The following is a 24,912-nucleotide window of genomic DNA, read 5'->3' as shown; positions in this document are numbered from 1 at the left end:
TTTTGTATTATTAAAACCTGGAATTACAACAGTATACAGTATAAAACACTGTATAGCATTCACATACTGAGAACCACCTATGACATATACAGATATGAGTCTTTTTTAACAAGTCTCTAGCATCTTTCCCCATCTGCATCCTGCAATTTTTGACTATTTGGCTGTGTGTTTAGTGTTCTTAAAATATTGGTAAATATCGCTAGGATTTACCAGTGGAACAAATAAAGGGGACTTTCAGTCATGAAGTATAAAATACTTTATACTGAAAGTTCCTTTATTTGTTTGAAGCGTTTGCCGCACTGAGCTCCTCAGGCAGCCCAAGGCAGAACGCTATTTTGCTGTGAGGTGACGTTTCCACCTCTTAGCCGATAGCGTGCGGCCAAGCTGGAGCCAAGCCGGATAGCCCACATGGCTATTGGCTAAGAGGTGGAAACGTCACCTCACAGCAAAATAGCGTTCTGCAGTGAGCTGACTGAGGAACTCAGTGTGGTTAACGCTTCAAACAAATAAAGGAACTTTCAGCATGAATTATTTTATAGTTCATGACTGAAAGTCCCCTTTATTTGTTCCACTGGTAAATCCTAGTGTTTTACAAACATTAGGATTTACGATCACTTTAACCTGTTGAAAGGTGAACCTCCGCCCAGTCTCAGGTGTTTTGCAGACTGAAACAGACTTCCCATTGTCCTGAATTTAGCTCCATTCATCTACCTAGTCCCTACCTAGAAAAGTATCCCTGCAACATGATTGGTGAAGCATCCCCACAACCACTTGCTAAATATCATTTCAAAACAGTCACCACTATTATAAATGTCAAATTGAAATATAGACGCAGCAGAGCCAAAAATACCTCAAGTTTTGTTTTGGCTTAGGAATGATGATACCAACACCATACTTTACAGTGAGAAGGGCGTTTTCAGTGTGATGAGCAGTGTTGGCTTTGTGCTGCACTTAGCTTCTCCGTTTACATTTGATTACGCCTTCTAAATGAAATATTGTTTTACAAAAGCGTATTACTTGGAAAAAGCTCAATGGAATAGGTAGTACTTTTTGAGGTATTAAAAAAAAAAAAAGTGAAAAATGTAATTTTGAATAGTCATGTGTCACAACTCAAACTGAAATATCCTAAACATACAAAGAGGTTCATAGGTCATTGTGTATGAATAAAGTACCAACATATGCAATGAAGATAATTTGCAAATGTTAAATCTTCTGTTGTTCAATGAAGAGCTCATGTAGTGCAGTAGTTTCTAGCTGTTATTGCATGAAATGTTCTGGGGTGAGAGATTTAAATTTTGTATTTCCATTAAGAGAAGGCTGAACAAATTCTTTTTCCTGCTTCCCATGTTTGAACTTGTACTCTCTTCCCCCCCCCCAATGATTTTCTTGCAAATTTACAGGACTCCAATCAATATCAGTTTGGCAGAACAAAAATCTTCTTCAGAGCTGGGCAGGTAGCCTACTTGGAAAAACTGAGATCTGACAAATTGAGAAATGCTTGTATCATGATCCAGAAGAACATGAGAGGTTGGGTCCAAAGAAATAAGTTTCGCCGTGCTAGGCAGGCTGCTATTGTAATACAACAATACTTCCGTGGACAGCGTGCTGTCAGGTATATTTCTATAAACTGAAACCATTTGCTAAATATAATTGTCACCACTATTTATAAATATCACAAATAGACACAGTAGAGCCGCAAATACCCTAAGGGGGATATTTATCAAAGCCTCAACTATGCTGCATTCGCCTGCGCCATATGCTTGCCTAACATCGCGGCTGCGGACCTGAATACGCTCTCCATATTTTTTTAAAAAACGTGCACCAAGTACGGGGCGATGAGCATCGGACTGTTGTTAACTAGCAGTCATCAATCTCACGTCTATTCGGCTTTTTACCAACTTTATTTATACCCTGTCACTAAACGCTGCCTTTATACTAAAATTTTCAACCCCTCTCCCGCCGCTCCCCAACCCCACCGCAACCTAAATAAAGTTATTAACCCCTATCCTGCTGCTCCCGGACCCCGTTGCAACCTAAATAAAGTTATTAACCCCTATCCCGCCGCTCCCCGACATCACCGCAACCTAAATAAAGTTATTAACCCCTATTCCGCAGCTCCCGGACCCCGCTGCCACTAAATAAACGTATTAACCCCTAAACCTCTGGTCTCCCACATCACTACCACTAACTAAACCTATTAACCCCTAAACTGCCAGCCCCCCACATCGCCATAAACTAAATTAAGCTATTAAAGGGACACTAAACCCAATTCTTTTCTTTGATGATTCAGCTAGAGCATGCAATTTTAACCAACCTTCTAATTAACTCCTATTATCAATTTTTCTTCGTTCTCTTGCTATCTTTATTTAATAAGCAGTAATGTAAAGCTTAAGAGCTGGACCATTTTTGGATGAGATTCTGGATTATGCTTGCTTATTGGTTTGTTAAATGTAGCCACCAATAAGCAAGCTGTATCCAGGGAGCTGAACCTAAAATGTGCTGGTTACAAAGCTTTAAATTCCTGCTTTTTAAATAAAGATAGCAAGAGAACGAAGACAAATTGATAGTAGGAGTAAATTAGAAAGTTGCTTAAAATTGCATGATCTCTCTGAATCATTAAGAAAAAATGTGGGTACCCCTAAACCTAACAACCCGCTAAATTTAAATGAAAATAAACACATTTTTAACTATTAATTAACCTATCCTAACTATTATACTTCAATTAAATTAAACGACCTATTAAATTAACTAAATTACATATAAAAAAACCTAACCCTACTCAAATTATTTAAATATACTATTTAACTTTATTAAAAATTACTAAATTACAACAAAAAAATAAACGCTAAGTTAGAAAAATATAAAAAACACTAAATTACGAAAAACAAACAAACTACATTATCAAAAATAAAAAAGAATTACACTTAATCTAATAGCCCTATCAAAATGAAAAAAGACCCCCCCCCCCCCAAAATGGGCAATGGGGAGCTTAGGTTATTTTAGATAGGGTTTTTATTTGGGGGGGTTGGGTGGTGGGTTTTACTGTTGGGGGTGTTTGTTTTTTTACAAGTAAAAGAGCTGATTTATTTGGGACAATGCTCCACAAAAGACCCTTTTAAGGGCCATTGGTAGTTTAGTGTAGGCTAGGGTTTTTTTATTTTGGGGGGGGCTTTTTTATTTTGTTAGGGCTTTTTTATTTTGTTAGGGCTATTAGATTAGATGTAATTCTCTTTTATTTTTGATAATGTTTTTTTTTTCCTCGTAATTTAGTGGGGGAGTTTTAACTTAGTGTTTATATTTGTTTGTAATTTAGTAATTTTTAATAAGGTTAAATAGTATATTTAAATAATTTGAGTACAAAGATTTTTTAAAATATATTTTTATATATTTAATATGAACTGTCCATTCTCTTGCACTATACAACTCATTCAATAATAGGATATGAAGGTTGGTCGTACTCTCAAGGTAATAGACACCCCTATCCCAGATCCCGCAGCACCTTACAATACTGACATTATTAACAAGTGGAGATTGTACCTTACAAAACTGACATTATCAACAAGTGGAGATTGTACTTTACAAACTGTTCTTTGGTTCCTGTATTGCCTCATACTTATGGATGCTTGAACAAACTTTGCACAGCTCATTTACTATTGGATTATTCTTGCACTTTAACGGATTTTACACTACCCCCTTTTTTTATATAACCTTTTTAACCACCGGTGGTATAGGATTTATACGTATACGATTAGTATTCTATATGTGATTTGTTTGGTGTATTACATCTCGTTATTTATGTGTATTAAATCATAATATTTATGTGTTTTGCTACGAGTATTTTATTATTTTTAATTGCGAATTGTATTTTTAATTGCGTTTTATGCATTAAGTTTAAATTATTTTACTAGAGATACCGTGTTTATTTATTTAGCGCCACATCCATCTTTCTTTGTATTTCTAGTCTAGAATTGCTCTCAGAGTGCATTTCTTTCTTTTGATATGTGCAGGTATCAGACTGGTGTAAAGAAGTTTAAAACCTTTTTTGTGTTTTTCTGTGTAAATAATTTGAGTAGGGTTAGGTTTAATTTAGTTAATTTAATTGTTATTTTAATTTAATTGTAGTATAATAGTTAGGGTAGGTTAATTAATAGTTTAAAATTAGTTTATTTTAATTTAAAGTTAGCGGGTTGTCAGGTTTAGGGGTTAATAGCTTAATTTAGTTTATGGCGATGTGGGGGGCTGGTGGTTTAGGGCTTAATAGGTTTAGTTGGTGGTAGCAATGTGGGAGGCCAGAGGTTTAGGGGTGAATAATTTTATTTAGTGGCGGCGGGGGGGGGGGTCCGGGATTGGCAGTATAGGGGTCACTAACTTTATTTAGTGGCGGCAGGGTCCGGGAGCGGCAGGATAGGGATTAATTAGTTTATTTAGTGGCGGCGGGGTCGGAATAGCGGTTAATACATTTTATTTAGGATGCAGCGATGTTGGGGAGGCAGATTAGGGGTGTTTAGACTCAGGGCTTATGTTAGGGTGTTAGGTGTAAACGTAATTTGTTTTCAACCATAGAAATCAATGGGATATCTGGCAGCATTGAACATAAGCTTTCGCTGCTTTCAGACTCCCATTGATTCCTATGGCATCTGCGGCCTCCAGGTTGGTGTATTGAAAACCAGGTATGCTGGGCCGGAATAGCTGCGAGTGTACCTGTTAACTATTTGATAACTTTGAAAAAGTGTCAGAGCCGAATGTGTATTCGGAACATCTGTAATGACGTAAGCATCGATCTGCTTCAGATTGAGACCGGCGGATCATATATTACGTCACAGATTTCAACTTTTGCCGGTCTGTAGGCTTTGATAACTAGGTCGGATCAAGTTCCCAACAATTACGCTGCGGAATCCCGGCGTCTTTGCGGTTGACGGCTTGATAAATATCCCCCTAAGTGTTTGTGTTGTTTAGAAATTATCTTACTGCTAAATAAAATATAGTCGATTTTTCAGTTTACATGAAATGTGGCAATTCTTTGGCACAGTCCAATGCACAGATATAAAAAAAATACTGTACAAGAGCAGGGCAACTACATAAAAGTGTGGTAGTACGCGTTATGTAAAGGACAAGATGTTAAAAGAGACATGAAACCGGTAGTACGCGTTATGTAAAGGACAAGATGTTAAAAGAGACATGAAACCCAAAATGTTTCAGACTGAACATACAATTTTAAACAACTTTCCAATTTACTTCTATAACCTAATTGTATTTGTTCTTATTGCATCCTTTGTTGAAAAGTATACCTAGGTATGCTCAAGAGCAGCAGTGCACTGCTGGGAGCTATACTGATTAGTAGCTTCACATATATGCTTACCTGATGTGTTCAGCTAACTCCCGGTAGTGCAGTGCTGCACCTTCAACAAAGGATGCAAAGAGAATGAAGCAAGTTAGATCATTGAAGTTAATTGGAAAGTTGTTTAAAATGTAATTCTCTATCTGAAATCATTTTGGGTTTCATGCCCCTTCAAGAATTGAAGGACCAGATAAATTGCGGAGGACCTTATAATCACCTCTCTGGCCTTAGGTAGTAAAACTGTAATCCTGATGTATTAGTATATTGCTTGGTACTGTATATATTTTATATATATATTTTGTGAACTAATTTATACTTCTTTTTTCTTATTAAAGACAAGCATTAAGTGGAAAAGCATTAAAATATGCATGGGCAGCTATTATTATTCAGAAATATTGCAGAGGATTCCTAGTGAGACGGCTTTACCAGCTAATCTTGGTTGCTACGGTGACTATACAATCATTCACACGTGGTTACTTGGCACGAAAGAGGTATAGAAAGGTAAGTCATTAAATAGAATAATACATTAATAAATACTAAAACAATGTACATTGCTAAAGTGATGCTATAAAATACACCTTTCATTTTCATTTAGAGCATTAAGACAATTGTTAATTTTCCATTTGTAGCTTTCACATTTTAGATTATTTTAAAAGCTTCAATTTCCACTTTTTTATATCCAAAGTGGTTTTCAAGGTTAAAAGAGACACTAAATTCAAAATGAATCTTTCATGAGTCAGATAAAACATGAAATTTGAAAACAACTTTTCAATTTACTACCATAATACAACTGTGCACAGTCTTATTACATGCACACGTTTTATTTAACGTATCATCTTACTGAGTTTACAGTATATGGCCTAGATTACAAGTGGAGCACTTTTGATAGTGTAGGGTGTGTTATCAATATCACATGACTGCACTAAGATTAGTGCATAATCTGGGATTGCAAGTCCATGGTAAAACAGAATAACCAAAGAATGTTTAGCGTGGCTGAATTCCCTTTAGAGCGCCTTATACTTTCAATGGATTGCGCAACGGCCATAAACATTGCTTATATTACAAGTTTAAAGTTAACACATAACATATGTTTACATATGGGTATACATATATATATATATATTTATATATATATATATATATATATATATATATATATATATATATATATATACACACAAACATACACACGGAAAATGCACACACACACACACACACACACATATATATATATATATATATATATATATATATCTATATATGTGTATATATATATATATATATATATATATATATATATATATATATACACACACACACACCTTTCAGACCTTCCTAATCAAACACCTTGACATATACAATTTCCCTTTCAAACAATGTTAACACTTTTTTTGTTTTCTAAAATTGAAATACTTGAAATAGCATTGTTCTTCACTTATGAGAAATTTTTTTTTATATATATATATATACACAGTATCTCACAAAAGTGAGTACACCCCTCACATTTTTTAAAATATTTTATTATATCTTTTCATGTGACAACACTGAAGAAATGATGTAAACAGTTCCTGAAAAACAGAAAAAACGAGAGGCGCTCTTGGTGTAGTATGTCCTATACAGACATCAAAAGATAAGACAGAGATGGAGATATACTCACAAACGACGTTGCACATGCAGTGCAATAATGGACAAGCCGAAGCTTCTCGCTTAGGCAATGGACGCTTGAGGTCAGATCGAGGCTCCCCACAGTGACTGCTTCCGATGGCACTCCTAATGCGGGATACCGAACAGCTGACCGATGTAGATTAAACCCCAATAGAGAAGCTCTTGTGTTCTTGCAAAATGAGCAGTTGAAAATTCTCAGTGTAGTCACAGCCTGAACAAGATGATCTCACCAGTATCACACACACAACTCTTCAATATCTTGGTTTTCAATACAAGGATGGACTTTTGGGATTTGTTTTCTGTTAGTAGTTTCCGTTTTGTTTTTAACAGAAAACAAATCCCAAAAGTCCATCCTTGTATTGAAAACCAAGATATTGAAGAGTTGTGTGTGTGATACTGGTGAGATCATCTTGTTCAGGCTGTGACTACACTGAGAATTTTCAACTGCTCATTTTGCAAGAACACAAGAGCTTCTCTATTGGGGTTTAATCTACATCGGTCAGCTGTTCGGTATCCCGCATTAGGAGTGCCAACGGAAGCAGTCACTGTGGGGAGCCTCGATCTGACCTCAAGCGTCCATTGCCTAAGCGAGTCAGCCGAACGGCTCTGAAGCTTCGGCTTGTCCGTTATTGCCCTGCATGTGCAACGTCGTTTGTGAGTATATCTCCATCTCTGTCTTATCTTTTGATGTCTGTATAGGACATACTACACCAAGAGCGCCTCTCGTTTTTCTGTTTTTCAGGAACTGTTTACATCTATACCATACTGGAGAGAGCTGCCCGTCCTCTGTATTTCCCTGAACATACGTATCTGGATCAGTTTATATCTGGACTTTTGTAATTATTACGTTTATTGTGGACATTATCAATTTCTTTTAGGAACCTTATAATTTATGAACGGACTTTTAGGTATCCTTTGCAGTAAGAGTTATGTGTTATTATAGAGATTAATTCATAGGGGCATATATATATTTTTCCTGATTACAACACTATATACGTTTATTATCTAACAGGTTAATAAGGTTTATCATATTATTTATATCTGGCGCACCTCCTTTTTAGACACCTTTACCTAGCTAGGTTAGGTGTGAGTTTGTTGTTACTGAAGAAATGACACTTTGCTACAATGTAAAGTAGTGAGTGTACAGCCTGTATAACAGTGTAAATTTGCTGTCCCCTCAAAATAACTCAACACACAGCCATTAATGTCTAAACCGTTGGCAACAAAAGTGAGTACACCCCTAAATGGAATTGTCCAAATTGTGCCCAATTAGCCATTTTCCCTCCCTGGTGTCATGTGACTCATTAGTGTTACAAGGTCTCAAGTGTGAATGAGGAACAGGTGTGTTAAATTTGTTGTTATCGCTCTCACACTCTCTCATACTGGTCACTGGAAGTTCAACATGGCACCTCATGGCAAAGAACTCTCTGAGGATCTGAAAAATGTTTTTGTTAATCTACATAAAGATGGCCTAGGCTATAAAAAGATTGCCAAGACCCTAAAACTGAGCTGCAACACGGTGGGCAAGACCACACAGCGGTTTCACAGGACAGGTTCCACTCAGAACAGGCCTCGCCATGGTCGACCAAAGAAGTTGAGTGCATATGCTCAGCGTCATAACTAGAGGTTCTCTTTGGGAATTAGACGTATGAGTGCTGCCAGAATTGCTGCAGAGGTTAAAGGGGTGGCGGGGTCAGCCTGTCAGTGCTCAGACCATATGCCACACACTGTATCAAATTGGTCTGCATGGCTGTCATCCTAGAAGGAAGCCTCTTCTAAAGATGATGCACAAGAAAGCCCACAAACAGTTTGCTGAAGACAAGCAGACTAAGGACATGGATTACTGGAACCATGTCCTGTGGTCCGATGACACCAAGATAAACTTATTTGGTTTAGATGGTATCAAGCGTGTGTGGCGGCAACCAGGTGAGGAGTACAAAGACAAGTGAGTCTTGTCTACAGTCAAGAATGGTGGTGGGATTGTCATGGCCTGGGCCTGCATGAGTGCTGCCGGCACTGGGGAGCTACAGTTCATTGAGGGAACCATGAATGCCAACATGAACTGTGACATACTGAAGCAGAGCATGATCCCCTCCTTTTGGAGACTGGGTTGCAGGGCAGTATTCCAACATAATAACAACCCCAAACACACATCAGGTGATGGACTGACCAAACATGTCTCCAGACCTAAACCCTATTGAGCGTCTGTGGGGCATCCTCAAACGGAAGGTGGGGGAGTGCAAGGTCTCTAACATCCACCAGCTCTGTGATGTCATCATGGAGGAGTGGAAGAGGACTCCAGTGGCAACCTGTGAAGCTCTGGTCAACTCCATGCCCAAGTGGATTAAGGCAGCCCTGGAAAATAATGGTGGCCACACAAAATATTGACACTTTGTGCCCAATTTGGACATTTCCACTTAGGGGTGTACTCACTTTTGTTGCCAACGGTTTAGACAATAATGGCTGTGTGTTGTTATTTTGAGGGGACAGCAAATTTACACTGTTATACAGGCTGTACACTCACTACTTTACATTGTAGCGAAGTGTCATTTCTTTAGTGTTGTCACATGAAAAGATATAATAAAATATTTACAAAAATGTGAGGGGTGTACTTACTTTTGTGAGATACTGTACATATACATATATATGTGCATATTAAAGTCAGAACAGGGTCTTTGTAGCATGTGCCATAGATGTCTATGGAGAGAGAGATTTTAGCGTGGCAGCGTGATTAAACTTCCCGATGTTAGCACAAATGAGTCTTTCAACCAAATGCAAACTTTGTAGTTTTAATTGTAATATGACCACAAGAATCGGAGCACTATTATTTTAATTTGCGCTATGTTAGCTCTCAAGTGTGCTAATATTTTCTTTCCATAAGGCAGGGAGAGTCCACAACTTCATTCCTTACTGTTGGGAATACAACACCTGGCCACCAGGAGGAGGCAAAGGCACCCCAGCCAAAGGCTTAACTATCTCTCCCACTTCCCCTATCCCCCCAATCATTTTTTGACTTTCGTCACTAGAGGAGGATGGCAGAGAAGTGTCAGAAGAGTCAGAAAGTCCTTAACGGGTATTTTCCCTTCAAGAGAAGACTGGAGTTTTAAGTAATCATATAAACCTCTCAGTGAGAGTATTGATAAAAGTTAGAGTTTGGAGATGCAGGGAAAGTTTTCCTGCGAAGCCATCCAGACTGTCTATCTAATAACTCTGGAGCAATCAGTGTTAATGAGTTGCACTGCTTGCTTTTCCACACTCAGGTCCCTTTCAGAGTATTGCTACAAGGCTGTCACACTTGAAAGGCTGTATCTGTTCCACAGCACGGATCCTGGAGGGTAAGTCTTTGTTATTTCATATAGCAGGGATGCCTTATATAGGGTCACAGTGTAACTCCTCTATACCTCAGTAGGATCGAGGGTTAATATCTCTTCAGTGGGAGTTTATTGGGAACAGTTTGGGGAGTTTATATACTGTTTTAACATTTGTGAAGAACATTTTCAGGGCTCATTTAGACTGTGAACTTTTGGCTGGAACAGGCAGGTTTCACTTTCACTTTGTGACTTGTGCAGCTCCTAATAGCTTTGCGTACTTTTTCATAGCAGGGGAGGTCCTGCCTTGCGCACCATGTGAACGGGTGCGGCTTCATTCACTTCCTTTACGATCCCGCTGCAGACAGCACTCCTGAGGAGCATTTCTTGATAACTTGTCTTGGTCTAGGAGGTAGTGAGTGCCCCAGCCATTGGTTTTGTAAAGGTGCCTTTCTATCTTTAAAACTTTTATTTTTGTATCATTTCTCTTTTTACTGTGGGATTACATACCTACTATGGAGGACTTTGATAATACGTTAGAAGGTTCAACTCCTTCTGTAGTGATTAAAGGGACACTGAACCCAAATTTTTTATTTCGTGATTCAGATAGAGCATGACATTTTAAGCAACTTTCTAATTTACTCCTATTATCATTTTTTCTTTGTTCTCTTGCAATCTGTATTTGAAAAAGAAGGCATCTAGGCTTTTTTGGTTCAGTACTCTGGACAGCACTTTTTCATTGGTGGATGAATTTATCCACTAATCGGCAAGAACAACCCAGGTTGTTCACCAAAAATGGGCCGGCATCTAAACTTACATTCTTGCATTTCAAATAAAGATACCAAGAGAATGAAGAAAATTTGATAATAGGAGTAAATTAGAAAGTTTCTTAAAATGTCATGCTCTATCTGAATCACAAAAGAAAAAATTTGGGTTCAGTGTCCCTTTAATAACACCTGCTTATATTGTGAGGAGGCCGTGGTTTTCCCACCTGCTCAACTTTGTTCCAATTGCCTGGGTTTTAAAGTCTGCTATTAACCCTAGTGCTATTAGTCCTTTTGAGCCATCAACCTCTCAGAATTATGTGACCCTAGAGATTACTACCCTTTCTACCCTAACCTCTTCACATGCAGTCCCCTGCGGCACATATATTTCTCCGTCTATAAGGGGCCTTTTTCCTGCAGACTTTACCGCACAGTTACAATCAGCAGTGTGCGCGGTCCTGAGTGCCCTACCTATCTCTGGAAAATGTAAGACAAAGGTTAAACACAGTTCTCCTGTTTTCGATTAATCTAATTTCCAATCAGATCTAGCGAGTATGTCCCAGCTATCCGAGGATGAGTTAACCTCTGTGGCGTCAGAGGGTGAACTTTCGGAGTTGGAGACTTCTATTATTAAATCTCCTCTGGCGGAGGGACCCTTCTTAAGATTTAAAATTTAACATCTGCATTTTTTATTGAAGGATGTGGTGTCTACGCTAGAGGTTCCAGAGGCTAAGCTACCTGAGGAACCTAAGATCCCTAAATTGGATAGGGTTTATGAAGACAGGAAGGTCCCACAAACTTCTCCGGTACCAGTTCGTATGGCGAACATTATTAGTAGCGAATGGGAAAGAATTGGAACATCTTTTTCTCCTTCGGCTACTTTTAAAAAATTGTTCCCGGTCCCTGACTCTCAATTAGAGATGTGGGGCTCCATCCCTAAGGTGGATGGCGCAATTTTGATGCTAGCTAAGTGTACTACTATCCCTCTTGAGAACCTATGGATTAGAAGTTGGAAGGAGAATGTTCTAGCATGCAGGATTTTTATTTCAACTTGTGATGCGAATATGAATATTATTCGTCTGAATGCTAAGGCTTCAGGTTTTGTAGTCCTAGCCCGCAAGGCTCTCTGGTATGACTTCTAAATCCAGACTCCTTTCTCTTCCTTTCAAGGGGAAGATCTTATTCGGGACAGGTCTAGACTCTATCATCTCTACTGTGACTGGAGGGAAGGTGCCTTCCTACCTCAGGATAAGAAGAACAGACCTAAGGGACGGCAGTCCTCTAATTTTTGCTCATTTCGTTCAGACAAATCCCAACGATCTTAATCTTCATCCAAACCCGAACAGCCCAAGAACACTTGGAAGCCTGCTCAGTCCTGGAATAAGTCCAAACAGACAAAGAAGCCAGCCGATAACAAATTGGCATGAAGGGGCGGCCCCCGATCCAGGATCGGATCGAGTAGTGGCAGATTGTTGCTTTCTCAGATGCTTGGTTTCAGGATGTTCAGGATCCTTGGGTTCTGGAGGTTGTATCTCAGGTATACCGGATAGGATTCAAATCTCATCTGCCAAGGAGCAGATTCCTACTCTCCAGACTGTCTACATGACCAGAGAAGAGTACAGCCTTTTTAGATTGTGTACGGGATCTGATCTCCTTAGGAGTAATTATCCCGGTACCTGCATCAGAAAGAGGTCTGAGGTTCTATTCAAACCTCTTTGTGGTTCCCAAAAAGGAGGGAACTTTTTGTTCAATTCTGGAATTGAAGTTCCTAAACAAATTTCTAAGTGTCCCCTCCTTCAAGATGGAGATTATACAATTAATCCTTCAAGATCTGAAGAATGCATACATTAACATTCGGATCCACAGGGATCACTTCCAGTTCCTGAGGTTTGCCTTTCTGGATCAGCACTTCCAGTTCATAGCTCTTCCATTTGACTTGGCTACTGCTTCAAGGATATTCACAAAGGTTCTGGGGGCTCAGGAAGGCACAGGGGCTGTGGACCCAGAAAGAGTCTACTCTTCCGATCAATATCTTGGAACTCCGGCAATCTTCAATGCTCTGAAGGCTTGGCCCCTCCTGGGTTTGTCCCAGTTTATCAGATTCCAATCAGACAATATAACTTTGGTAGCCTACATCAACAATCAGGGAGGAACGAGAAGTTCCTTAGCGATGAGAGAAGTATCTCAAATCCTAGAATAGACGGAGGCCCACAACTGTACGCTTTCAGCGATCCACATTCTGGGTGTGGATAACTGGGAAGCAGACTTCCTCAGCAGGCAATCCTTTCACCCGGGGGAGTGGTCTCTCCACCCCGAGGTCTTTGCAGAGATATGCAGCAGATGGGGGATGCTGGAGATAGACCTCATGGCCTCCCATCTCAATGCCAAACTACCCACGTACAGGTCGAAATCGAGGGATCCTCATGCTGTTCTAATAGATGCCCTAGCAGTTCCATGGAGGTTCAGGCTCATATATATCTTCCTTCATTACCTCTTCTCCCTCGTGTGGTGGCTTGCATCAAACAAGAGCAAGCATTGGTGATTCTAATTGCTCCATCCTGGCCGTGAAGGACTTGGTTAGTGGATCTGGTGGGAATGTCCTCATCTGCTCCGTGGAGGTTACCTTGTCACAGGGACCTGCTCATACAGGGTCCTTTCCTTCATCAAAATCTAGATTCTCGGAGACTGACTGCATTGTGGAGATTGAACGCTTAGTCTTAGCCAGGAAAGGTTTCTCTGAGAGTGTCATCAACACTTTGATTCAAGCTTGTAAGCCAGTTACTCGACTCATCTACCATAAGGTGTGGCGGACTTACCTGCACTGGTGTGAGGAGCGTCGTTTTTTTTGGATTAAGGTTAAAGTTGCCAGAATTTTATCTTTTCTCTAAGATGGACTGGAGAAGGGTCTATCTGCTAGTTCCCTGAAGGGACAGATATCGGCCCTGTTGGTGTTGCTGCATAAGAGATTAGCTGAGCTTCCATATGTGCAGTCCTTTGTTAAGGCCCTGACTAGGATCAGACCTGTGTTTAGAAAGATGGCTCCGCCATGGAGTCTCAATCTTGTTCTTCGTGTGTTGCAGCAGGCTCTGTTTGAGTCCATGCATAATGTTGGCATTAAACTGTTATCTGGGAAGGTTTTGTTTCTATTGGCTTTTGCCTCTGATTGCAGAGTCTCCGAGATATCTGCCTTGCAATGTGACCCCCTTACCTTGTTTTTCATGCTGATAAGGTGGTTTTACGTACTAATTTAGGTTTCCTTTCTAAGGTGGTGTCGCAACATTAATCAAAAAAATGTTGTTCCTTCCTTGTGCCATAATCCTTCGGCGAATGAGCATTTGCTTCACAATCTAGATGAGGTTCGTGCCTTGAAGTTCTACTTTCAGGCTACTAAGGAGTTCAGACAATCTTCATCTTTGTTTGTCATCTATGCGGGTAAATGTAGTGGTCAGAAGGCCACTACATCTTCCCTGTCTTTCTGGTTGAGGACTGTGTCATCCACCTGAGAGGATTATGGCTTATTCCACAAGAGCAGTAGCTTCTTCCTGGGCTTTTAAGAACCAAGCCTCAATTGATCAGATTTGTAAGGCAGCTACCTGGTCCTCCTCACATACTTTTTCTAAATTTTACAAGTTTGATGTGTTTGCTTCACTTCGGCTGAAGCAGCTTTCGGCAGAAAGGTTTTGCAGTCTGTGGTGCCCTCAGATTAGGCTCTGCCTCTTTTTTGTTCCCTCCCATTATACATTCAGTGTCCTCTGGAGCTTGGGAATTGTTTTCCCAGCAGTAAGGCATTAAGTTGTATGCTTACCACATAAAGTTCTTTTTTTTCCTGGCAGGGAGAGTCTGACCCGCCTATAAATTATTCTTTGTTTGGGCGGCTCCCTTTTTGTTTTTCTTCTGGCACCTTTAAACCCTGATTTTTCTCCTACCTTTCCTCGTTCCCTTGGCCGAATGACTGGGGGGGATAGGGGAAGTGTCAGGGATATTTAAGTCTTTGGCTGGGGTGTCTTTGCTTCCTCTTGGTGGCTAGGTGTTGTATTCCCAACAGTAAAGAATGCAGTCGTGGACTCTCCCTGCCAGGAAAGAAAGGGATTTATATGGTAAGCATACATTTAGTTTTTGTGCTCCACTTGTAATATATATATATATATATATATATATATATATATATATATATATATATATATATATATATATATATATATATATATATAAAGTCCCTGTTAGGGGAGTTAAATAAAACTTTGAAATATGTCAGGAACAAATTTACTGCTTTTTTTAAATTGTTATTGCATTGTCTTTTTATTATGCATTTGTTGATTATGCAATACTACTACTGTATTTTTGGTATTTGTGACAATGCGTATATACCTGAGGGTACAACATGAGCATGCTAGAGTGAGAACAAGCAACTGGTCACAGAACAATTCTGTATTTCAGTTGACTTAAACTGTATTAATTGAGATTGTGCATTAAACATGATTTTCAGCATAAATTAAATAATGTAAAATGGGCTTGTAAAATGATAGAAGGTCATCATTATTTATTTAAAAGCAGAAATCAACCCCTGGCATCATTTTTGGCAAAGGAAGGATTATTTTGTATGAGGTTTTTTTTTTTGACACCCCAGATTTAAAAATCATTTTGCTGAGGGATTGGTGATGTATAGAACAGCATTAGGTGTGAATTACAGTGATTTTTTTGTTACTTTAAACTTGTTTATAGATGCGGGAAGAAAACAAGGCTTTGATTCTACAGAAATATGCTCGAGCATGGCTAGCAAGACGCAGATTCCAGAACATCCGTCGCTTTGTGCTAAACATTCAACTTTCCTACAGAGTGCAACGTCTACAGAAAAAGCTGGAAGATCAGGTAAGGCTTTAACGCGTTTCATTTTCCACTTGTGTCTGTAAAATGTAAATGTTTTACAAAGTTCTACATCGGCTATATCCACCACAAATGTATAACTGTTTTATAACTGACAGTTATTTATTGGGGTATATACTACTTTCTTTCTTAATATGGTGAGAGTTGACAGGCCCAGCAGGAGGAGGCAAAACAACACTAACAATTTCAGAGCTTTGCTGCTCCCCACCCAGCATTCTCTGCCACTCATCCTCCGTAAAGTGAAGGTGAGATTAGTGAGTGTTGCAGTGTTTTATGAAGATATATAGGAGTTATATAACATTAGTGAACTCTGGGTCATTGGCTACAACAGAGGGGTGACAAGAGTTCAGCCAAGCACTGAGGTTCTTTTTCCAGAGTGAAGATGTCACAGGCCCCCTGGGCAAAATGAGGATGTATCTGCCTATTTCCCAGTGTACTGCTCCCTTTATATTCTTGGGGTGAGCTTGCACTTCCTTGGATGGACAGTTAACTGTGATGCAATATGCAGAGCTGTTGTGGTGAGGAAAGGAAGGTGTGTTTTATGTACCTTCTGGGGTCCAAGGGCCCTGTCTATCGAAATGGGGAGCCATATTGCCATTGTGTGAACCATTACAATTGTTGTTTAATTATTTTTATTAAGGTACATGAGAAAAAAAATCCATATCACAAACAAGGTAACAAATTAACAAAATAAATATTCAGCATTATTGAGAATGATATATGTGACACAAATATCAAGTGATATCTAACAATGTTTTCTATTCTCACATATATTGTGAAGATCAAGCAAGATATTCATAGAGATACATAACTGAGATACTGAATTATCTTGATTGAAGACTGTATAGTCTTTTTGCAAATGTTCATAATGAACTTCTGTAACCTAAAAAAAGTCCCAGATTTTATTTTTCCTATAAACAATAAACTAGTAAATATTCAACAACAATAACATATTCCTGCATACAAAGAGAGAAGCGCTCTACCAGGAACGAACAACAGCTCATTAGCTAGTTCTATTGCGATTTACCACCCGGAAGCTGCCTCTATTAGACCAGTGTGCTTTTCACAAAGAAAAACTTTCCTGAAGTATATCAAGTCTGATCCCGCCAAGTAAGGTCAGTCCATCCCCGAAATACTAGGCAATTCTCCTCTGAACAAGGAACATGACAACCCCAGACGTTCATTTCGGTCTCCTATGGGCCTCGTCAGTGAGGTGCAGCCACATTCCTCTAAGCACACTGGGCAAGGAGTCCACGTCTGGTTTCGACCATCACCCATAGGGAGACTTCCCCAGGGTCATATTAATTTGCATACAAAGAGAGAAGCGCTCTACCAGGAACGAACAACAGCTCATCTGCTAGTTCTATGTTCCTGGTAGAGCGCTTCTCTCTTTGTATGCAAATTAATATGACCCTGGGGAAGTCTCACTATGGGTGATGGTCGAAACCAGACGTGGACTCCTTGCCCAGTGTGCTTAGAGGATCAGGAATGTGGCTGCACCTCACTAATGAGGCCCATAGGAGGCAGAAACGATCGTCTGGGGTTGTCATGTTCCTTGTTCAGAGGAGAATTGACTGGTATTTCGGGGCTGGACTGACCATACTTGGCGGGATCAGACTGATATACTTCAGGAAAGTTTTCCTCTGTGAAAAGCACACTGGTCTAAAAGAGGCTGCTTCCGGGTGGTAAATCGCCATAGAACTAGCTGATGAGCTGTTGTTCGTTCCTGGTAGAGCGCTTCTCTCTTTGTATGCAAAATAAAATATTCCTGAGTCTAACATATTGTTAGAGGATGCAAATTAACAAATGAATGAGGTTTCTTCATTAGCTGGGATAAGGCATGTCTTACTAAGTAAAACCTAAATCCATTTGCATTCTAGTTACTTAAATTCAGTAATAGATAATGGGGAGGATTTTTTTTACCAGCATGGCAGAGTTTGGCAAATATAAAGTTAATTTGCTCATTTTTCACAAGGTTCTAAATTTTACAGAGATACCTAGGTAAATTAAACTTTGTTATATACTATAGTATTCATTTTAATAGTTAACGGATAATGCAGTGTATAGCCAGTGTACCTTTTCTGAATGAAATAGCCATTATTAGGCTATGCATAGGTGTAGAGTCTTCTCATCAGTGGATAGCAAAATCAACAAATTACAACCTGGCAAGAAAAAGTGTGAGAGTTACATTTATTAATTAGTACCACCATGTCTAAAAAAAACTGTTTTCCTGACAAAGATACTTTAAGTGACCACTAGAGGTCCTCAGAGTCAGAGAATAATCAATTTTGTTAAAATATAAAACTGAATGGTACGTGCCTGTACTTCATGTTTTAATTTAGTTATAAGATCATACCTATATAAACCACACAAAAAACAGCATATTTCAACTATAATAACTTTGGTTTAAAACAAACAAACAAAACTGTATAAGAACTAAAAGAGTTGTTCTACACAAAGTAAGGTAGACTGACAGCTTCAAACAAGATATTGTAAATTAAATCTATAATATATTGCCTTTATTAATTTTAGCAAAGGGTATATAAGGATGGCAATGAAGGGACGGCATAGTCATTACCTGTACCCATAAATCATGCTAGGATTATCGGATTCATTATTAATGCTCCACATGATACTCTGCTGTAGCCATTTTTAAAGAAAAAAAGGTAAAGCCAATATATAGCTCAACTAAGGTTCCCAGAGTCCTGTTAAGATTAGTTTGCACATGAGTAAGGGTGATAGTTTTTTCCCCAAAAAAATGTTTGCGCTCGATTGAATCCTATGGGGTAATACGTTAAAGGGACAGTCAAGTCCAAAATAAACTTTCATGATTCAAATAGGGCATATAATTTTAAACAACTTTCCAATTTACTTTTATCACCAATTTTGCTTTGTTCTCATGGTATTCTTAGTTAAAAGCTAAACCTAGGTAGGCTCATATGCTAATTTCTTAGACCTTGAAGGCCTCCTCTTATGTGAATGCATTTTGATAGTTTTTCACCACTAGAGGGTGTTAGTGCATGTGTGTCATATAGATAACATTGAGCTCATGCACGTGAAGTTACCTAGGAGTAAGCACTGATTGGCTAAAATGCAAGTCTTTCAAAAGAACTGAAATAATGGGTCAGTTTGCAGAGGCTTAGATACAAGGTAATCACAGAGGTAAAAAGTGTATTATTATAACTGTGTTGGTTATGCAAAACTGGGGAATAAGTAATAAAGGGATTATCTATCTTTTTAAACAACAAAAATTCTGGTGTTGACTGTCCCTTTAATGCAGTCACAATATTCAAAGTTCGGTTTTTGATTGTGCCGGGTTAGCACTTGTGCAAAAACATTTAAAGGAATACTGAACCCAAATTTTTTCTTTCATGATTCATATAGAGCATGCAATTTTAAGCAATTTTCTAATTTACTCCTATTATCAATTTTTCTTTGTTCTCTTGCTATCTTTATTCGAAAAAGAAGGCATCTTCTCTGGACAGCACTTTTATATTGGTGGATGAATTTATCCACCAATCAGCAAGGACAACCTAGGTTGTTCACCAAAAATGGACCGGCATCTAAACTTACATTCTTGCATTTCAAATAAAGATACCAAGAGAATGAAGACAATTTGATAATAGGAGTAAATTAGAAAGTTGCTTAAAATGTCATGCTCTATCTGAATCACGAAAGAAAACATTTGGGTTCAGTGCCCCTTTAACTTTTAACTTGTAGTACCCAACACGCGCAAAAAAGCTTCAATCTAGTGGAGTTAACGTGTGAGCGGGAGTTCAAAATACTGCTCCACTTGTAATCTATCCCTTTGTTAGGTACTTCCTCAGCTAGGCAGTTTTGAGAACAGGTTATTCCTTTCTGCCCAAGGTGGTCTCTTCATATTAATTAATCATTAGATTGTGGTTCATTTGCATTCCCTAAATCCTAAGTAAGGAGAGTATGACGTACTACTTAACTGTTTGCAGGCTTAGGGCTAGATTATGACTGGAACCCAAATTAGCGCTCCCGCTTGAGTAATACCATCGCTAGACAGAGGCTTATTGCGCATGTTGGGATGTGCTTGTATTATGAGTTAAAAGTAAAATATTTGTGCACAAGTGTAAACCAGAAGTGTGCAAAAAAAATGTACGCACCCTTGTTAACTTCTTCCATAGACTTCAATGGAGAGTGAAAAAAAAAAAAAAACTTACACCCATACTCGCACGCTAACCCGACTGCATATATTTGAGCGCTAAACCTGAAATGAAATATTATTAATATTTCCTATTCCTATTCCGGAAGACTATGCTCTATTTATTTTTAAATATATATTTCTATATATATCTGTATATACCTATAACTATATATCAATTCCTATAGAAATATAGGTATAGATACGTATTTTACATGAACATTATCATAGATATATATATAGAAATATACTCACTTTAAATTTGAGTTGCAACTAAAGGCATCGCAAACATTTTTTAGTTTTCCCATTTACAAATCATAGATTAGAGTTTACATCATTTGTCCTTTATTCATTTCATTATTTTATTAAATTATAAACTCAATCATACCGGCACACATCCTTGTTAAAAACACCTAAGCCCTACAGTAGTAACAATAATGTGAAGATGGAAGCAGTAAATTAGGCTGTAATAGGTACTATTGGGCGCTAGTAAATCTCACCCTTAAAGGCTAAGATCCTTCTATGGCTGGAGCTATCTTTTTTAATTATCTTTCCCGATAGCATATCAAAGTACACATAAATTATGGCTCCTGCAAATGCTATGCAAGTGCTATTTAAAATACTGATATATAGGGTTATAGCAGTCTATACTACCCATATAGGGATACATAGGTATCTATATAGCTACCATGGGTAAATGAATATATTATTAACTGGTAGAGCAAGCGATTGAAATGGAGAGACAAAGCTCTCAGCACATTCCCCTGACACGCCTTTCACACAACGCTTCTTCAGAGGGGGGTGAGCCAGTATGATTGAGTTTATAATTTAATAAAATAATGGAAGGAATGAAGGACAATGATGTAAACACTAATCTATAATTTGTAAATCTTTTGTCTTCCTTCCCACTCATGGATGCATGGCATAAATAACTGATAAATAAGAATAATTAGCCTACTAGCACTCGTAGTGATTCACAATTAGTAATCACTCCATTTAAACAGAAATAGAGCCTTGGTTATTTTTTATTTACCTATCAAAACTATATATTTTTTTTAGTAGGCAACCCAAAGTTTTGATTTAGGCCCATTTTGGTATATTTCATGCCACCATTTCATCGCCAAATGCGATCAAATAAAAAAAAATCGTTAACTTTTTCACAAACTTTAGGTTTCTCACTGAAATTATTTACAAACAGCTTGTGCAATCATGGCACAAATGGTTATAAATACTTCTCTGGAATCCCCTTTGTTCAGAAATAGCAGACATGGCTTTGACATTGTTTTTTGGAAGGCCGCTAATTGCAGCTGCGCAACACACTTGTATTATGCCCAGCAGTGAAGGGGTTAAAGGAACAGTCAGGTCCAAAAAAAACTTTCATGATTCAAATAGGGCATGTAATTTTAAACAACTTTTCAATTTACTTTTATCACCAATTTTGCTTTGTTCTCTTAGCATTCTTAGTTGAAAGCTAAACCTAGGAGGTTCATATGCTAATTTATTAGACCTTGAAGGCCGCCTCTAATCTAAATGCATTTTGATAGTTTTTCACCACTAGAGGGCATTAGTTCCCGTGTTTCATATAGATAACATTGAGCTCATGCACGTGAATTTAAAATGGAGACAGCTCTGATTGGCTAAAATGCAAGTCTGTCAAAAGAACTGAAATAAGGGGGCAGTCTGCTGAGGCATTTATATAACTGTGTTGGTTATGCAAAACTGGGGAATTGGTAATTAAGGTATTATCTATCTTTTAAAATAACAAAAATTCTGGTGTTGACTGTCCCTTTAATTGGGTAGCTTGTAGGGTTAATTTTAGCTTTTGTGTATAGATTACCCTCCCACCTGACACATCTCACCCCTGATCCCTCCCTGACCCCTCTCAAACAGCTCTCTTCCCTCCCCCACCCCCCAATGGTCACCCCCATCTTAAGTACTGGCAGAAAGTCTGCAAGTATGAAAACAAAAGGCTTTTTTATTTTTATTTTTTAAATATGTTTTATATAGTGTAGGATCCCCCCTTACCCCCAACCTCCCTGAACCCCCAAATAGCTCTATAAACCTCCCCCCTCTACCTATTAGCTGCCATCTTAGGTAATGGCAGCTGTCTGCCAGTACCCAGTTTGCATTATTTATTACTTGGTTTTTTTTTTCTGTAGTGTAGCTCCCCCCCCTCATTACCCTACCCCTCCTCCCAGATTGCTTTCCCACCCTTTCCACACCTTTCTACCATAGGAGCCCCCTCTCCCTCCTTCCCCATCCCCCCTTCCTCCACCCTCCCTCCTTTCCCCTCACTGCTGCTCTAAAAAAAAAATCTGTAGCGTAGCGGTCCCACCCATTCCCGCCCCCCTCCTGCGATGGGCCACCCTCCCACCTCCCTCCTAGCCCTCCCACCCCTCCCACATTACCAACGGTCGGCACCACCGCTATCCAATGCAGAGAGGACTGAGATTCCAGCAGAGAGAGGCCCAGGACAGCAGCATCTGGTTAATAATAAAAAGTACATTATATTCTATGTGAAAAACATAGGAATGTAAAATCAGGTTTTCATATTTCGATTTTAACAGGTTAGCGCACATGAAAATTTAGTATTCTTAAAGGGACATGAAACCCAATTTTTTTTCTTACATGATTCAGAAAGAGCATACAATTTTAAACAACCTTCCAATTTACTTCTAATACTTAATTAGCTTCCTTCTCTTATTATCCTTTGCTGAAAGGTTTATCTAGGTGAGCTCAGGAGCAGCAAAGAACCTAGGTTCTAGCTGCTGATTAGTGGCTGCATATATAAACCGATTGTTATTAGCTCACCCATGTGTTCAGTTAGAAACTATTAGTGCAATGTTGCTCCTTCAACAAATGATACTTAGAGAATTAAGCCAATTTGATAATAGAAGTAAACTGGAAAGTTGTTTAAAATTGTATGTTCTGCCTAAATCATGAAAGAAAATTTTGGGGTTTCATTTTAGTTTTAAAAATAATAATAATAAAAATAATAATAATAATAATAATAATAATAATAAATAAATAAATAATATAAATTATTACAAATTATTAAACATACTGTACATACTGTAAAATATTCTAAATTATCCATAGAATATATCTATATATTTTGCAGTATGTTTAATCATGTTTATAAATTGTATTTCAATGCAACAACATAGTATATACAACATAGTGAAGCAGGTGTAGCGTACCTTCTGCTTAGAGCTCACGTTTATGGCTCACTCCCATAGAAATCCAGATTTTAGCCCACCCTAGACTTTTGCTTGAGTGATAAAAAGTGCTTTCAAATTGTAATATGAGCACAAAAATAAAAGCAGTGTTGATTTAATTTGAATGATTTTAGCACACTTATTATGTAGTCCTTAGTATTTACTTATGTGTGGACTAATAGCAATTACATTTCTTTCTCTCTTTTCTTTCTTTCTCCTATGCTTTCTTTTTCACTCTCTTTCCCTCTTTATCTCCTTTTTGTCTCTCTTTTTGTCTCTCTTTTTTCTTTCTCCCTCTTTTTCTCATTCTTTTGTCTTTTTCACTCTCCGTCTTTTTCTCCCTCTTTCTTTCTTTTTCACCTCTTTTTATTCTTTTTTCTCTTTCTCACTCTCCCTCTTTCTCTCTCTTTTTTTCTCTCTTTTTCACTCCACTCTTTCTCTTGTTTTTTTTATATATATATAAAGAACAAAGAGAACCATGGGCTAGTGGAAAGACTTACCAGCCTAGCCTCAACTCACTCCCATGATGTGGATAAGCTACACAAACTTGAATCAGAGCTGGAAAAAACATATGTGCAGAAAAAAGCTCAAGAGGAAAAAGGGAGGAAGTACAAAGATGAAGCCGAACAGGTAAATCATTTTCCATAATTTCCTTCTCATTATAGTAGCTCAGTCAGTTATGAAGTTGTAGTAGGATACAATGGGTTGGTATTCGACTTGAAAGCACACATAGTAAATCCTTCCCTTATGGCACATTGTAGCGCCCTTCATGTCTAACACTGACTTGCTGACGGAACTTACTGGCTTCATTTATTATAGTTTGCTAGTTAATGTATATTTTAAAAATATGACTTCTATAAAAATGCAGCACATACTGCGTTTTTGTTTGAATAGATAAAAGGGTACATGGTTTGTATTGTATAATGTCAGTAAAGAGAAATAACATGAATAACTGCAGTAAGAGAGGTAGGATGGTATTTACACAGCATATCTCATCTCATTATGTTTCTTTTATGATGATCCAGGATCTGGCTGCATCCTCTTAATTCTATGAGGCCCATTTATCAAGCTCCGGATGGAGCTTGAGGGCCCGTGTTTATTCAGGACCGATGTTGTGGAGGGCTTTGAATGCATGGGTTAGGAGCTTGAAGGTGATTCTCTTGTTGACGGGGAGCCAGTGTAGGTTCCTTAGGTGTTCGGTGATGTGGTTTTGGCGAGGCATGTTGAGGATGAGTCTGGCCGAGGTGTTCTGGATGCGTTGGAGTCGTTTCTGGAGCTTGACGGTGGACCTGGCGTAGAGTGCATTGCCGTAGTCCAGTTGACTACTGACGAGAGCGTGGGTGACAGATTTTCTAGTTTTGGTGGCGATCCACTTGAAGATTTTTCGCAGTAGATGGAGTATGTGAAAACAAGTCAAAGAGACGGCGTTGACTTGGCGGTCCATGGAAAGTGATGAGTTGAGGATGACGCCTAGATTTCGTGCATGGTGTGTTGGAGTTGGAGGGTGTCCGAGGGCTGTGGGCCACCAGGAGTCATCCCATGCAGATTTGGTGGGTCTGAGGAG

At 38.6% G+C, this 24,912-nt stretch overlaps 1 protein-coding gene and 1 long non-coding RNA gene across 2 annotated transcripts in view; one reads left to right on the top strand and one right to left on the bottom strand.

Annotated features, from left to right (window-relative positions):
• The window catches only part of MYO5C (myosin VC), a 315,165-nt gene that overhangs the window by 132,645 nt on the left and 157,608 nt on the right, over positions 1-24,912 (top strand). The window contains exons 19-22 of the mRNA XM_053717482.1: positions 1,401-1,612; positions 5,674-5,839; positions 15,798-15,944; positions 23,814-23,978. Coding sequence (XP_053573457.1) covers positions 1,401-1,612; positions 5,674-5,839; positions 15,798-15,944; positions 23,814-23,978 — 690 coding nt within the window. The remainder of the gene's footprint in view (positions 1-1,400; positions 1,613-5,673; positions 5,840-15,797; positions 15,945-23,813; positions 23,979-24,912) is intronic.
• LOC128663253 (uncharacterized) overlaps positions 1-24,912 on the bottom strand; it is an 87,527-nt gene that overhangs the window by 60,411 nt on the left and 2,204 nt on the right. The gene's annotated exons all lie outside the window — the stretch shown is intronic.

This window comes from Bombina bombina, chromosome 6, assembly GCF_027579735.1.
Source record: "Bombina bombina isolate aBomBom1 chromosome 6, aBomBom1.pri, whole genome shotgun sequence".
In the NCBI taxonomy this organism is placed as follows: domain Eukaryota; kingdom Metazoa; phylum Chordata; class Amphibia; order Anura; family Bombinatoridae; genus Bombina; species Bombina bombina.
The sequence above is the reverse complement of the archived record's forward strand: the minus strand, read 5'-3'. Positions and strand labels throughout refer to the sequence as shown.